General features: G+C 45.4%; 1 protein-coding gene across 6 annotated transcripts; it reads left to right on the forward strand.

Annotated features, from left to right (window-relative positions):
* Positions 1-284: 284 nt before the first annotated feature.
* On the forward strand, positions 285-10,677 carry TEX35 (testis expressed 35). 6 transcript variants are annotated; one of them, XM_011981458.1, is made up of 9 exons: positions 285-435; positions 1,246-1,296; positions 1,901-1,969; positions 3,049-3,105; positions 3,799-3,858; positions 7,576-7,640; positions 7,876-8,074; positions 8,402-8,445; positions 10,489-10,677. In XM_011981458.1, the coding sequence occupies exons 1-9, from the start codon at positions 397-399 to the stop codon at positions 10,544-10,546; spliced, it is 642 nt and encodes a 213-aa protein (XP_011836848.1). In that variant the 5' UTR covers positions 285-396; the 3' UTR covers positions 10,547-10,677. The 6 variants fall into 6 exon arrangements, with proteins under 6 accessions (XP_011836848.1, XP_011836844.1, XP_011836846.1 ...); XM_011981454.1 differs by lacking the exon at positions 10,489-10,677 and adding an exon at positions 9,508-9,832; XM_011981459.1 differs by having other exon boundaries at positions 338-435; positions 8,402-8,442; positions 10,487-10,526.
* The last annotated feature ends 3,654 nt before the right edge of the window (positions 10,678-14,331 follow it).

Raw genomic sequence — 14,331 nt, forward strand, 5'->3', positions numbered from 1 at the left:
AAGGAGGAGGTGGCTGTCCCTGGAGGATGTCCCTCTGAGTAAGTAGGTGAGTCCTGCTGCAGAAGGAGCCTCTGCTTCTGACATGTGCCTTGCACTTCAGCCGTAGCAGGCTATGGTCCCCCTCAGTGTGGACTTTCCTTCTGTTGCAAGAGGGAGGCCTGGTGGGACTCTGAAATCTGGCCTGAGCCCCTCATCTCAGTGGCCAAAACCCCCCAGGCCTGAAGCTGTGGTGACACTCTGGACCACCATGTGGGTCCTGGGCATTGTGACCTCAGCTGTTCCGTACACAAAGGGGTGGTCACCCTGCCCTCACCTTGACCTGTATGTTGCCTAGGACAGTGGCCTGGTCCCGGGGGCTATTGTGGGGAGTTGAAGAACACCCTGGCCTCCTCCATCATGTCGGCCAAGAGGGCAGAACTGAAGAAAACACATCTGGTAAAAGAGACATGGCTGGACAGTGTGGGTCCTCTCTGAGCTCCTACTGAATGGAGATGGTGGCAGGGCAGGGGATACAGAGAACACTCCCATGAATCTCTGGTTTTTGGGTTTTTTTTGTTTTTTTTCTCTGTTCTGAGCATAAAGCAGCCTCTCTGTCTGGACGGGGTGTGACATTAATCCCTGGCCCTGGGGTGGGAAGGACAGAGGCCTCTGCTGCCTCCCTCTGGGGACAAGGAGCACTACCGAGGGAGCACTCATGGTACCACAGCCCAGGCCAGGCCTGCCAGGCCCGCATCTAACCAGCAAGGCTAAGGCTCACAATAACCTTATTAGATAAGTATGATCATCACCTCGATTTTATAGATGAGGAAATGGGGGCTCAGAGAGGCTAAGCAACTCACCCAAAATGACAGAGCTGGTAGAGAGGTCAGCTGAGATTAGAGCGCAAATCTGCCCGTGGCCGAAGCCCTTGCTCTGGAAACAACACTCTGGGGCTTGCTTCTAGTTGTCCTAAAGTGCTGTCTCCACGCTGGCCCCTCCAGCAGGGACAGGGCTGCCTGCGAAACAGGCAGACACACGCCCATAGGAAGAGGACAGCACCACAAGATGTGAGTTGTCAGGAATCGGATCTGGGTGCTGCGGGGTCTGTGAGCCTGAGCTCAAGTCAGTTGGGCAGGCAGGGTTGCATGGTGGGGTGGGGGTGCCGGGGAGGGGGGCAGGGCTGCAGGGTTCCCGTGCAAGGGCCAGATGTTCTCCTCCCCAGTACTGATGCCTGCCAGGCTGAATCCCAGTCTCCTCTTTTGGCAGAGCAAGAACTACAAGGCAGTTTGCCTGGAATTGAAGCCAGAGCCGACCAAAGTAAGAAGCTCTTTTGAGGCCATGCCAGCAGCCAGGCCTGAGATCCATGGGGAAGTGACCTGGAGTCAGGGGTCATTTGCTGATCCTAGTGGCCAAGACCTGTGCCAGGTGCTGGGGGATGCACTGAGAGTTCTTGCTTTCATAGAACTTCACACTGTAACCAATCAGATGCATAAATGAACCAGGACTCATTCAGCAGTGTCACCTGCTCTTCTGGGGATTAAGACAGGAGGCATGGCTAGTGGCTGCCGTAAAGTGAGTGGCAGGGAAAGGCCTTCCTTTGAGCTGAGAGCTGAAGGATAAGACGCTGGCCTTGCAAAGGCAGAGTAAGAGCCTTCTAGGCAGAGGAGGCAGCATGCACTGAGGCCCAAGGTAGGAATGAGCCTGGGACAAAAGGAGCCGAGGCCCTGTGGGCCAGCAGGGGAGTGGAACCAGATGAGCTGAAAGAGGGAGGAGAGAGGAACCTTCTGCACAGGTGGGGCCCCCAGCTTTCCCCTTGCCCTAACCGTAAGGGAGGAACAGAAACACGGGGTATCTCTTCTGCCTCTGCACTTCCACCCGCTCTGCAATTCCCAACAGTCCGTGTTCCTGTTTCAATCCGCAGACATTTGATTACAAAGCAGTTAAACAAGAAGGGCGGTTTACCAAAGCAGGAGTGACACAGGACCTAAAGGTGAGTGCGTGAACTCGGAGGCATGTCTATACTCCGAACCACTTGAGAGTAAGTTTTCTCCAAGTCCTCAGTGCCTATTTCCTAAATACAAGAATATCCTCTTATGTAGGCACAGTGCAATTACCGAAATCTGGAAGTTAACTCAGAGACAAGACTCATCTATAGCCTTTGTTCTAATTTCACCAGTTGTCCCACAAGTGTATTTCCTAACAGAAAGGAGACGTTTTCTGGTCCAGGGTCTGATCCAGGATCACACATTGCCTCTAATTACCAGGTGTCTTTTCGATAATCTGGAACAGAACAGTTCTTTGTCTTTGAGGACACTGACATTTATTTATTTTTATTTTATTTTTTGAGACAGGGTCTCCCTCTGTCACCCAGGCTGGAGTGCAGTGGTGCGATCTCGGCTCACTGCAGCCTCTGCCTCCCAGGTTCAAGCAGTTCTCCTGCCTCAGCCTCCCAACTTTCTGGGACTATAGGCACCTGCCCCCACGCCCGGCTGATTTTTGTATTTTTAGTAGACATGGGGTTTCACCATGTTGGTTTCGAACTCCTGACCTCAGCTGATCTGTCGGCCTTGGCCTCCTAAAGTGCTGGGATTACAGGTTTGAGCCACCACACCTGGTCTAGGGACATTGACATTTTTACAGATTACAGATCACTTACATTGTGGGATAACACTCAGTTTGGCTTTGTCTGTTGGATTCCTCATGATGAGATTCAGGCTGTGCATTTTTTGGCAGAGACATGATGCCTGTAGGTCCCACTTATAGTCTTTTTAAAACATTAATTAATTAATTAATTTTGAGATGGGGGGGGGTCTCGCAATGTTGCCCAGGCTGGTCTCAAACTCCTTGTTTCGAGGGATCCCCCAGCCTTGGCCTCCCAAAGTGGTGGGATTACAGGTGTGAGCCAGTGCACCTGGTCTATCCTATTGTCTCAACAACATCCTTTGTTTCCTCCCTGTTGGAAGCTTTTCTCTGACAATGCCCCGGGAACTTTTCTTTCCTCCTGTTGACAGTTTCCCCTCCATCCTAGATCGTTCTTTCCTCCTTCTCTTCTCCATTTTATTTCCTCAGAATGAACTCAGGGAAGTGAGAGAAGAGCTCAAGGAGAAAATGGAGGAGATAAAACAGGTAACGAGATGAGGCCTTCCATATCATGGAGGAAAAGTGTAGCTTCAGGAAAAATGCAATCCTTAACTTTGAATAGTGAAGGAAAGCAGGAATTGCATGGAAAAATGTAACTCAGTCCTAATACCCAGAGAGCTTCAGTGTTAGGTTATTCACTTCTTACTTGTTTGATGCCTAAACCCAATTTTTGAGTGACTGAGGACTCCCTAAAGTGTCCCTTTGATAAGGGTGGGTGACGTCACCTTAGTGATGAAGTTGAGTGAGAGGGGCTGATTTGGAAAGTGAATTTAGGGGCAGTCAGGGACCAACCCCGTCTTCCTTATTCGCCTCCCCTGAGCAAGTTGCAAAGCAGGAACCCTCTCATTTCTATGAACAACCAACACCTGTAGTATCCTTAGGAAAAAAGGGAATAATCAAGCAAGAAAGTGTAATTGAAGTTGTGGTCTGAGCTCCACATGCAGCCTTGCAGTAGCCAGATCTAAGCGGTGCCAAGGCTGGTGGCGGTGCTGACTTGATGGTGCTTGCACCCTAGTCCCTTCACAGACTCCTTGAGAAGAAAGTGACTCTAACAGGCCGTTATTAGTCCATGCCAGAGGAGCAGCTGCTGCCCTTTGCTTAAAATGCCCCAAAGACGCCACGACTAACCTCAATAACACGCTCTGTGCTTTGTCAAGCCATGCCTTTCTTCCTTGTTAGATAAAGGATCTAATGGACAAGGATTTTGATAAACTTCACGAATTTGTGGAAATTATGAAGGTAAGCATTACTTGAGTGCCTTCCATGCACCAGTCATACTGGAAACTGTGGAAGAGATACCAGCAGACCCTGCCCTCCAGGAGCTTATTATCTGCTAGTAGTCCCAAATTCCATTGCAAGACAGAATTGCAAGCCAAATACTTAATTGGTTGTTTGCTAGTTAGGGGCTTAGAGGCATGAGAACTGAATGAGAGTTGGAGTAAGCAGCGAAGTCCTTACAGAGAAAGTAAGTCTCAAGTTAAGCCTTGAAGACTGCATCGGAAGCTTAATGCAAATCTCATCAAGAGCCCAATAAGATTCTTTTTTAACTCAAAAAATTACTAGGATGAACTAGATTCTAGAGCAGTGATTCACAACATGTGGTGTGTTTCAGAATCGCCTGGAACACTAATAAAACAGAGCCTGGGCTCATGTTCAGATGGTGCTGGGCCCTTGTATTTTAGACAAGTTCCCAGGGGAAAGATTGAGAGGCACTGATGTAGAAGCATGAACTGGCAAAAGCAAATAGGTACCCATTTTTCAAGAGCTGTAAGGGGACACTAGCCTTACCAGATATCAAAATTCACTATAAAAACAAAGTTATTAAATCAGTTCAAGGATAACCAAACATATGAATGAAATGGGATAGATAACGCCTCAACAGCCTCTCTGCCTGGGATGTAATGAGAATCAGTTGTGAGAATTTTAAAACTCTATTTACTGACACCCTTTCCCGGAGGAACTGAATAAACATCTCCAGGGTGGGCCGGAGTTGCTTAAAACTCCGTTTTGATTCAGATGCTTGCCCGTGGATGAGACCCAGGTCCTAAACACTTTAGCAGCAGTTACTAACCTTGGCTACACATTAGAATCACCTGGAAAGGCTTTCACCTACGCCCTCCCCATGTCCAGGCTACACCTCATAACAATTAAGTCAAAGCTCTTAGAATGAGGTCCAGGCGCCAGTGGTTTTTAGTTGCCCAGGTGATTCCAGTGTATACTCAAGGTTGAGAACCACAGCTCTATAGAATTTACAATATGATAAAGGTGATTTTTTGATGTTAGTGAGAAGGAAAGGATTAGGTATTAATATTAGAAACATTGTTTGACTATATGAAGGAAAACCTTAAGCCACGTAACACTGTAAAGTTAAATAGTCTATGAAGTGATTTTAAATAATAAAAACCAATAAGAAGAAATTTTAAGTAAATATGTAAATGGAAGTTCTAAATATAAATACGATGGAAGCAATTACAAAGGAAATATTGATATATTTGGCTATGTAAGATTTTTTAAAAGAATTATGACACAAAAATCATTTATATTTACAGAATTAAAAAAACAGTTTGGGGGGAACATATTTCCACAAATGTAAGCACAGAAAAAAGGTTTTTATCCATAACATGTAAAGTTCACACAAATCAATAAGAACTAAGTAGGAAAATAGACAAGAGTGTGAACAGACAATCCACAGAAGAGAATATAACTAAAAAGCAATAAACATATTAACGAAGGCCTGACCTCATAATTAAATACATGCAAATGAACAATTATTGTTACACTCAAATAAGCAAATTTTTAATTTATGACAATTATAGTACAAGACATAAATGCTCTTATGCTGTTAATTAGAGTGCAAATTTGTACAAAACTGAAACATTGTTAGATACTAGACATAAAAAAATCAACCTCTTGATTTATCAATTTCACTTCTCAGAATTTAACCTATGAGAATAATCAGAAATGCCATCATGGGTATACATAAAAAGACGTTCATCACAGGATTATTTGTAATAATAAAAATTTGGAAACAACCTCAATTTTCAACAGTAGGGGAATAGCCAAATAAATTATGAAATATTTATATAATAAAAGTTAGGAACTATTAAAGAAAATGTTTAGAAAGAATATTTATAATGAGAACTAAAAAAACAAGATGCAAGTAATATACATAGGCTGATCTCAGCTAGGTTAAAAAAAAAAAAAAAAAAAAAAAAAAAAAGTAAGTAAATATACGGAAAAAAGACTGGGAAAAAATATACCAAAGGGGTTCATAGCAGTTATTTCTGGATGAGAATATTCATACTTTTATATCCCTCTGTGTTGTCCAAATTTTCTACAAAGGACATGCATTAATTATTTCTCTGTTAAAATCCAAACAAAGTAAGTGTTTTGTTGGTGGGGAGGCTGGGTATGGAAAGGCATAAAGGAGGCGATTTCAGGCAGGGGAACAGCTTGAGCAGGGCAGGAGGCAGGAGGAGCTATTGCATATGGTGGTCAGCACGGGGATCAGTCATGAAGTGGGACCACTGGGGGAAACTGAGGGGAAAAAAAATGAATGGGCACAAAGGCTGTAGGTAATGATGGCTTTTGAAAGACACGCAGACAAGCTAGGACTTGGTTCTGTGAGCAGCAAGAGGCCTCTGGAGATTCTTAATCAAAGAACATGCTGGGAGCAGCACTTCAAAAAGCTTAGCCCAGCAGGTGTTTGTTCGCAAGGCTGCCTGGGCGGGGCCCGGGGAGCAGGTGGAGATGCCTGGCAGTAGCAACACCAGAGCTGGACCAGGTGTAGGGAAAGAAGGAAAAGATAAATCTGAAAGATGCACTGAAGGAAAAATAACAGTTCCTGGTGACCGATTCAGTACGGAGACTGAAGTCTCGAGAGGCAAGCATCCGTGATGACACCAAATTTTAATCTGGATGATTAGAAGAAAGTGGTGACAATGACAATGCCAGTGGGGAGATAGAGCTAGCTTGAGAAAATGAAATCGGTTCGGAACATGATGATTTTGAAGGGGTACATGTTGGTGAAACATGTAAGAATATGGGACATTTTGACTCTGATGTTTTGGACCTAGGGGACATTGACTTCAAGGATATTTTGACTCTATGAATACAAATATTTTATTCAAATTTGTATTAACATTTAAAAATGCTTTTCAAGAAGGTATTTTATAAAATCATCTCTATGCAGACAGTGTGATTTCTTGATCAATTTTCTATAGTACATCAATTAAACTGTTACCAAATCTTTCATTTTTAATGAAAATTATTTTATTGGAATAAATTCCTTTTATTTCTATTTTATGACAACTCAAACCTGTTTTTGTCTGTAACAAATATTGTCAATTATGGCTTCTACCATCTTAGAATGTCCACTATTTCCATTTGATTTACCCAGGTCGAATTTTATAGATCAAAACTTTTGTCAAAATTGTATTATTCTTTCTGTTCTGAGTGAATAATACATGTGATGTATCCCTTTAGCTGCTGTCAGTTTTACTTGTTGTTGACCATCTTTGCCAGGAATTAGGTAAAAGATGAAGCAAACACAAATACGTAGGATCTGGGTGCATGGCAAGGGTCAAAACATTGCAAAGTGTCTTTGGGGTCACAAGATTGGTCTTCTTGGTTCCATCATTTTATAGGCATCAAACCAAGACAAGCATTGGTTTTATCCAAAGTGTGAGATCAGGTAAAACAGTAGCTGGCCTCTGGCTCACCTAGAGACTTCGGAAAGTCCCCTAATGTCTCTGCCTGTGCTTTTGTCTCATTGGGGAATGGGGATGAGGAAGGGGAGAAGCTGTATATGTCATGAACACTCCAAAAGCCACCTCACCCAAGTCTAGCGAGGATTCTTGAGGAAGTAAGACGCAGAATGGTTTGCAGAGAGGCGGGAGGAAGGTATTTCCAAAGCCCTTCAAAACGCAGATACTAGTTCTGAATTCTCTCTTGAAGGAAATGCAGAAAGATATGGATGAGAAGATGGACATTTTAATAAATACACAGAAGAACTATAAGCTGTAAGTGTAACCTGCACTCGTCTCTCCTCATCCCTAAAGGGTCTCCTCCCTTCCCTTTGTTGATCCCTTTTGGGTTCAGAGGACACCCAGACTCTTGGAGGAATTGTCTTGGCTCCTACTGCCCCTGTGACTTGGAGTCAAGGCCTTCCACGGCCACCTGTGTACCGGTTATCTCCTTGTCATGTTGGAAAATGTCTCCCCAACTCTCCGCCCCTCCCTGGCCCTCCTCCCCCAGCCCCCTTAGAAGAGCACCAAAGGAACAGCAGGAACTCAGGCTGATGGGAAAGACTCACAGAGAACCACAGCTCAGGCCCAAGAAAATGGATGGAGCGGGTGGAGCCAATGGAGCACCCTGTGCTCTTCACAAGAAGAGGATGGCACCACAAAAAAACCAGGGCTCACTGGATCCCCTTCATGAGTGCGGGCCCTGCTGTGTAAGTGAAGCCCTGCCCGAGCCCAGCACTGGTGCCAGGCCCCTGGCTCCTGCTCCCTGGTGACTTCCCCGAGCTTGTGCTGTATCATAGTGAAGGGACTTCTGGGTGCGCCCGAGCCTGCGCCCTCCCTGACCTGCCTTGCCTTCTAGGCCGGTGGCACCTCCTTAGCTGTGACCGTGCAGCACTTGCCCCTGGATGCGCCTGCCTGCCGGCTCCACGCTCTTATTCTGTCCTTCCCTTTAGCAAGGGCAGATGAGGCTCCTCGCAGGCTGCCCTCCTTGGACCAGGGGAAACTGATCTTTCTTGTGCCGTTTCTGTCCTCTGCAGGAGAAATGCTTGTTGTGTGCTCTAAAGAACAACTACAATCAGGGGTAGGTAGAGCCATACGAGATGTGCCTTGTCTCAGTCGGGTGCCTTGTTTTGCCCAAGGCCATGTGCTCCCAGCCGCATTCACATCACACCCCTCCTGAGGTTGCGCAGGGAGTAGGGACTGTTAGCAGACGCTGCCACCCAGCACATTCAGTCGTAGAGGATGTGGCACCAGGAAGGAGGACTTGGGTCGCCCAGCCTAGAGGCTGCTGCCCGGGGCTCCCACGGTGGGGAGGGTGCACCACCAGCGGCGGAACTGACCTTGCCTCAGGTCCTGCCCTTTCTCCCCATCCAGCGGGAAATATTCACACCAAGTCTGGGCACCCTTTTCACCCTTGGCTTCTGGAGCTGCCTTCTGATTTATCTGTACCTCAACCCCAGTGACATCGAATATGTTTCCAACCTAGCGCAGCCGCAGAACCTACCAACAGGTCCGGTTCATCTCCTCCCCGCTCCTTAAGCTGCACAGTCGGGGCTTCTTGTCCTCTTAAATACCACCCCGACCCCAGGCCTCCACTGGAGATTAAAAGCCTTCATTCAAAGCCAAAGGGGATGTCATGGTTTTGAGTTCCAGTCCAAAACTCGAGTGTGTGGAGGTCGATTCTTTTTGGTTCTGTATCAGGGTATTTCAGACTCCAACACTTCCCCCTGCTTCCTGATGGATTGGTGGGAAATTCCATCTTAGTCATCTTAGGGTCCTCCCAACCACCAGCTCCCTCCATTCTACCTGGGTCTGCAAAGGTCCCAGGTCAGAGCATGCGGAGGACCCCTGATGATAGCAGACATCAGTCTGTGTGGTCTCAGGAGAGACCCTGCTGCCTGGCCCGCCCACTCGCTCCCTCCACATAATCAGCTTCCACCTGTGCATGGGGCCTGGGTGTCTTGGGTGATGCAGGGAACCCCTCGGCCTTGAGTTCTGCCTGCACCACACCCCTCTGAGGTCTTGTCACCAAGCAGGACTCAGGTCCCTGCTGCTCATAGGAACTGGGTGGCTTTCTTGGGTTCTGGAGATCCACCCTTCTCACCCCCTTGAAGGTTTCCTCTCCCTCCCTCCACCCCCAAAGGGAACCTTCCTTCAGAGGCCTCAGGCCTTTACAAAGGTGGAGAGGAGCCAGTGACCACCCAACCTTCTGTGGGCCACGCTGCGCCTGCCCCAAAGTCCCAGACTGAGGGAAGGTGAAGCTTAACTGCCAGCTTGAAATGAGAGTAAAGAAGATACAGAGCAAACAGTGTTTCAGAAACTATCCTGCCCTCGGTGTGATTCTTTGGCTTCAATTTGAAGGAGGAGGAATTATGGGATTTCGTATTTTATTTCACACCAGTTCCTCCTTGTTTCATCTCTTCGCTAAGCTGGCTGCTTCTACCATCTAATAAATAACTGGCCAAGTTCTTTTTTTTTTTTTGGAATTTTATTATTATGGTTAATTTTGTGGGTTCATAGTAAGTGTATATATTTATGGGGTACATGAAATATTTTGACAAAGGCTTGCAAGGTGAAACAAGCATGCCATGGAGAATGGGGTATCCATCCCTTCAAGCATTTATCCTTTGAGTTACAAACAATCCAATTACTCTGTAAGTTATTTGAAATGTACAGTTATTGACTGTAGTCACCCTGTAGTGCTATTACATAGTAGGTCTTATTCTATCTTTTGTTCCCCTTCACCATCCCTACCTTGCCCCCAAGCCCCCCACTACCCTTCTCAGCCTCTGGTAGCCATCCTTCTACTCTTTGTATCCAGGAGTTTCATTGTTTTCATTTTCAGATCCCACAAATAAGTGAGAACATGTGATGTTTGTCTTTCTATGCCTGGCTTATTTCACTAAACATAACGATCTCCAGTTCCATCCACATTGTTGCAAATGACAGGAGTTCATTCTTTTTATGGCTGAATAGTCCTCCATTCTGTGTGTGTACGATATTTTCCTCATTCATCTGTTGATGGACACTTAGGTTGCTTCCGAATCTTGGCTATTGTGAAAGGTGATGCAACAAACGTGGGAGTGCAGCTATCTCTTCAATATGCTGATTTTCTTTCTTATAGGTATATACACAGCAGTGGGACTGCTGGATCTATGGTAGCTCAATTTTTAGTTTCTTGAGGAACAACCCCCAAACTGTTCTCCATAGTGGCTGTATATTCCCACCAACAGTGGACAAGTATTCCCTTTTCTCCAGGTCAGGTTCTTAATGGCTGCAAATTGATGAGTAATGTATTTGGTGCTTCTGATAAACATTTAAAAAACAAAACTCAAAACACATGTAGGCCTTGTTTACAAGGAGCTTATAGCTTTAAAGGTGAGACGGCAAACATGCAGAATAACAATATGGACAGTGTAGAAATAAGTACAATAATCATAAGCATGTGATGAAAGCAGAAATGGATCAGAAATGGGGAAAAGGAGACGGGTGGGCAGAGCTCTGTATTGGTTCCCTATTGTTGCTGTCACAGATCACCACAAATTTAATGGCTTAAGACAACAAGAAATGGGTCTAACGTGGATCTTATTAGGCTCAAATCAAGGTGACAGCACAACGACATTCCTTCTGGAAGCTCTAGGGGAAAATCTCCTGGCCTTTCCCGCCTTCTGGAGGCCACCTGCCTTCCTTGGCTGATGGTCCCTCCCATCTTCAAGGCCAACAATGGCCGTGGGATCTTTCTCATGCCTCATCACTCTGACACTGACTCTTCTGCCTCTTGCTTCCACGTTTAAGGACCCTTGTGATTACACTGAGCCCACCTGGATAATCTGAACTAATCTTTTTATTTTAAGGTTAACCAATTAGCAACCCTAATTCCCCTTGGCCATGTAACATAACATATTCACAGGTTCAGGGACTTAGAACATGGACATCTTTGCAGGATGTTATTCTGCCCATCAAAGGGGACTTCCCAGACCCTGTCCCTTGACTATCAAGCCTCCAAACACTTGGGAACACTGCACTATTCAGTTCTGTGCTGTGGTGGTTTTAAACTAGGCCCACAAATTATTTAATACTCCTTTTATACTCTTTCCTTTAAGAGGAACCCAATTCCTCTCCTCTTAACTGTGGGCTAGACAGAGCGACTTGCTTCTAATGAATGGAACGTGGCAGAAGTGATGTGTATTACTTCTGAGATTAAGTCATAGAAGACATGGTGGTTTCCATCTTGCTCTCTTTTGGACACTCCTTCTGAGTGAAGCTGGCTGCCATGTTGTAAGGACGCCCAAGCAATCCTGTGAAGAAGGCTACATGGCAAGAAATTGAGGCCTCCTGCCATTAGCCATTTGAGTGAGCCATTTGACTTGGAAGTGAATCCTCCAGCCCCAGTAGAGCCTTCAGATGATGGCAGCCCTGGCTGACCTCTTGCCTGCAACTGCCTGAGAAGATCCTGAGCCAGAACCGCTCAGTTAAGCTTCTCCTGGACACCTGGCCTGCAGCAGCCATGAAATAATAAATGCTTGTTGTTTTTAAGTTGCTAAGTCTTGAGGTAATTTGTTACTCCGCAAGAGATAAGAATGTGTCTATCTCCTGTTCATTGTTTTAAAGACTTGAAAAATTGAGATTTATATGGTTATGCGCACAAATGTGCAACTTGGTGAATTTTTATATACAGATACATGACTGGAATTGTTCTAGAACACTTCCAGCCCCTCTTCCCAGCTCACATCTGCCCCATGTCCAGGTTACTATTATTCTAATCTCTACCATTATGTGTTATTTTGCCTGTTCTTAAAGCTGACATAAATGGAATCATACGTTATGTATTATTTTGCTCAAAATTGTACAACTCATGCATATTGTTTGTATATAGCAGTAATTCATTATTTTTTAACTGCCATGAAGTTTCTATCTTGTGTCTACCTCATAATCTATTTTTCTATTCTCCTGTTGGTAGTCCAGATTGTTCTTTAAAACAATCTAAGTAAAAGCCATTTTCCCAGTTGCCCTCTGTCCATGCTTCCCTATATTTAAACACTTACCTTAGTCCACAGCACCCGGTGGGTTACGCTGCTTCCTCTTCACTGAGGAGTGTACGAAAGGGCCTGCCTGCCTCCCCGTGCCCACTCTGCTTAGCCCTGAACATCTGTCCTCTGCCTGCTTTTCTCTTGAAGCTGCTCCCCTAAAGGAAGCTGGTCACCTCCTGACAGCCAATTCTATTGACTCTTCTGCAGCTCTTGTTCTTCTGATTGAGTTCCTGCTTTTGACCCTGGTGAGTAATCCATCTTCCTTGAATTCCCCAGCTTCCTTGACTCCTGTTCTTCTACCCGTAACTTCTTTTGTATCTCTCTTGGCACTATTCCTCCATTGTCTTAGTAGTTTGGGTTGCTAAATCAAAATATTATAAATGGAGTGGCTTAAACACTACAGACATTTATTTCTCACAGTCCTGCAGGCTGTAAAGTTCAAGCTCAAGGCACTGACAGATTTGCTTTCTAATGCAGGCATTTCCTGGCTCACTGTGTCTTCACATGGTAGAAGGGGCAAGAGATCTCTCTTTTATAAGGGGCACTAATTCCATTCATGAGGGTGCTGCCATCATGACCCAATCCCCCACCTCTAATACCATCCATCCCCTTGGAGGTTAGGTTTCAGCATACAAGTTCTGAGGGACATAAACTTTCAGACAACAGCGTCTGCCTCCATTCTCAATATGGATGACCCCTAGGGTTTTCCCTGAATTACTTGACATTTTTCTAGGGACCTACTTCACTTGCTTCTTAGAGTTGGAAGGTAGAAATCGAGTCTGTCTCGCTCAACACAGCAACCCTAGAATTAACACACTGCTCAGTGAATGAGTATGTAGCACTTAGTACCAACCCTCAGGATCAGAAGGTCAGAGCCAAACTGACACAGGCCCTCCTGAAAGAGATCAAACTGGCTCTGGAATCTAGAGTCTAGATTAATTTATTAATGGGCAAAAAGACAAATGAGCTGGAACAAAAAAAAGTCCATGTGACTCCAAAACCCAAGCCCTGGTCTTGTTCTTCATGTTCAGGAACACTGACTTCACGTTTCTTTCTTGATTGGGTGTCCATAATCATAACTTGACTGATGATCAAATGCCTCTCCCACCTCCTTTCTCATCAGTATGCATATTGCAGCTTGTTATTCCTCCCAGATAAACTGGTTGAGAAGGCAATGTAAATTTGTTTAAGAGGTACAAATGTCAACTTTGCTCTAAAGCACCATGAACTTGGCTGACTGCAGTGTCTCATGCCTGTAATCTCAGCACTTTGGGAGGCCGAGGCAGGCGGATCACTTGAGGTCAGGAGTTTGAGACCAGCCTGACCAACATGGAGAAACCCTGTCTCTACTAAAAATACAAAAATTAGCTGGGCCTGGTGGCTGTCTCTTATACACATCTAGATGTGTATAAGAGACAGCATCTTATTAGGCTCAAATCAAGGTGACAGCACAACGACATTCCTTCTGGAAGCTCTAGGGGAAAATCTCCTGGCCTTTCCCGCCTTCTGGAGGCCACCTGCCTTCCTTGGCTGATGGTCCCTCCCATCTTCAAGGCCAACAATGGCCGTGGGATCTTTCTCATGCCTCATCACTCTGACACTGACTCTTCTGCCTCTTGCTTCCACGTTTAAGGACCCTTGTGATTACACTGAGCCCACCTGGATAATCTGAACTAATCTTTTTATTTTAAGGTTAACCAATTAGCAACCCTAATTCCCCTTGGCCATGTAACATAACATATTCACAGGTTCAGGGACTTAGAACATGGACATCTTTGCAGGATGTTATTCTGCCCATCAAAGGGGACTTCCCAGACCCTGTCCCTTGACTATCAAGCCTCCAAACACTTGGGAACACTGCACTATTCAGTTCTGTGCTGTGGTGGTTTTAAACTAGGCCCACAAATTATTTAATACTCCTTTTATACTCTTTCCTT

The sequence above is a fragment of the Mandrillus leucophaeus genome, unplaced genomic scaffold, assembly GCF_000951045.1.
Source record: "Mandrillus leucophaeus isolate KB7577 unplaced genomic scaffold, Mleu.le_1.0 Scaffold226, whole genome shotgun sequence".
Classification (NCBI taxonomy): Eukaryota; Metazoa; Chordata; class Mammalia; order Primates; family Cercopithecidae; genus Mandrillus; species Mandrillus leucophaeus.